Source organism: Halyomorpha halys, unplaced genomic scaffold (genome assembly GCF_000696795.3).
Source record: "Halyomorpha halys isolate HHAL.00 unplaced genomic scaffold, Hhal_1.1 Scaffold461.1, whole genome shotgun sequence".
Lineage (NCBI taxonomy): Eukaryota > Metazoa > Arthropoda > Insecta > Hemiptera > Pentatomidae > Halyomorpha > Halyomorpha halys.
In genome coordinates this window covers 578,171-580,456 of record NW_027105824.1, presented here as the reverse complement: position 1 = coordinate 580,456, position 2,286 = coordinate 578,171, and the positions used below count along the sequence as shown (strand labels likewise).

Here is a 2,286-nt window from a genome sequence, read left to right as displayed (position 1 = left end):
ATATTTGTCCAGTCACGGATTGATCAGTATGCTGTGTAAGGCAGCAACCCGATATATTTGGGGAGCATGAATAAAGTATTTCTTTCTCTCTTAGTCAGAATATTTGGGAGGTAAAAAGGTCCGTTTCTATCCCATGTTAATAATTAAATTGTTGTCTTATTTTATTTAGATGCTGCTAACCCGCAATATAGGACTGCCGTGCGGGCGGAATCAGGAATAATAGTAAGGGAGGTAGCGTTGTCTTTTTGTGAGAAATTTTATAAGAAATAAATTAAAATATTACGGATTATTTGTTGTAATTTTAACGAAAAAGGATTTTAAATGAAAAATAAGTATAATAACAATGACATGGGAATGAAATGACTCATTAAGTTAGGGAAAGGAGAAATGTAGCTTATGTTTTGTTTTATTTTCAAATTAACCTTTTTATTATGATCAAATTTACTGGTTGTATTTTTTTATACAGTTGTAAATATCAACAAATAAATAAAATAAATAAAAAATAACCTTTTTAAAACTGATTCTCATTGTGGGGAAAATCTGAAAGTTCAAAGAATAAAAAAAAACTTGTTTTCAATTTTTCATTTTTTTGTTTCAATCCTCTTTCTTTCTTTAAATCCAAATGTATGTCACAACTTATTGTAAATAAAATTAGACAGAAATATGTTAATCATATTAGTAATGGTTCATTTATTGTATAACAAAAAATTTTCGCGTTTTTACTATTCTCTGATTAAAAGAAATCATTCTGTTGTTTTTCTGAAATATTTCCGTGCATAAAAGAGTATAAGAAAAAGCTAAATAATTGTTCACAGTCAACCAAAAAGCAAACCTGTCCTATTTTGAAATTAAGTCATTTCCTGATGGTTGTCATTGTAACGAACGGAAAAATGAAACGAAAACAACTGTTCTGTTGTTTTCATATTTGTTACCCATTTTCATTCCCTTTTCTATGCACTTTAGCTAAAAACTATGGAGACGCCTTTCTCTGGTACAATAACAGTTTTAATTTAAAGTTTAATTCGAATAATCAAGAACTATGTTGTAGGAGTAAATAACATAAAGTGATACTAATACTAAATGGTTAAAAATATACAAATTAAAAATTAATATCTTTATTTACAAAAATAAATTCTAAGATTTTGTAATAGAACTGAATTCATTTGGAAAATATTACAACTCAAAAATTATTCAGTATGGTTTCTCTCCCTGTCAGAATGTTGTTCTGTTTCTGAGTGTGTGGGTTCTTCGATTTGCAGTAACAGTTGATTGTTCTCCCCTAGAATAAAAACATGTTACTGGAATAATTATATTTAATTATGAAATATAGGTTGATAATATAAGTTGTCATTTGAAAAATTAAAATTGATTTAACATTCTTATTCTTACTAATGTACTCCAAATATTTTAAACAAAATGGTTTATGGTAATGATGGATTAAGAGGTCATCATGGGGTAATATGTAGACCCTGGTGCCAACAACACTTTTTCATCCCAGTGTTGGTCCAGTAGTGTCTGAGAACAGCCATCGAGAATGTACAGTGGAGGGATAAGTTTGATTTTTGTGTTATACACATCTTGAAATGAGGAACAGAAATATGTGAGTTAGCTACAGAGATAGCTGAGTGGGTTCGAACCATCGATTCACGTTATAATCATACCCATTACGCCTTATTCAATAGTAATTTTCGTAACATTGCCGCACCATTTGGGGGCAGTAGATAGAGGTGATGTTTATCATGAATACTCTCTACTCCCCCGTTACCGTTGGTGAAAAGGAGGGAGGAAGTGGGGGAGGGAGAGGGAGAGAGAGGGAAGTGGGGGAGGGAGAGGGAGAGAGAGGGAAGTGGGGGAGGGGGAGGGGGAGAGAGTGAGTGAGAGAGAGATGATGAGGAATAACTCACACAAGTTCAAGTGAAAGACTGTTTCATTTGTCCTTGTCCTACTCAATAGCTCAGAGCTTGAGAGCTCGTGTGATGTAGACGTGTGATAGGTTAGGTTCTCTCGTGTGTTTGATTCCAGATTAAAGTGGTTATTATTGGAAAATAGTGTAATCCATCAGTCGTGATTGATACTAGGTAGAGTTCTAGTGAATTTTACTTAATTCTAACGAGGGATTAAAGAGATAATAGCGTGTTTAAAGACGACCACGTGCTATTAAAACACCGCGTCCTGGTGGCTTCGTGTGTAACCGGAAGAGTTCGGGTCCTCTCGTGCCGGGGATACCCGAAGGTGACCGAGTACCTAGGTAACTCGTAGACTGAAATAAGTTCCTGGATTGTGTGT

General features: G+C 33.8%; 1 protein-coding gene across 1 annotated transcript in view; it reads right to left on the bottom strand.

Moving 5' to 3' along the window:
- Window positions 1-1,099: 1,099 nt before the first annotated feature.
- Window positions 1,100-2,286, bottom strand: part of LOC106683062 (sodium-independent sulfate anion transporter) — a 39,532-nt gene continuing 38,345 nt past the window's right edge. Inside the window, exon 11 of the mRNA XM_014424276.2 lies at window positions 1,100-1,279. Coding sequence (XP_014279762.1) covers window positions 1,188-1,279 — 92 coding nt within the window. The 3' untranslated portion in view covers window positions 1,100-1,187. The remainder of the gene's footprint in view (window positions 1,280-2,286) is intronic.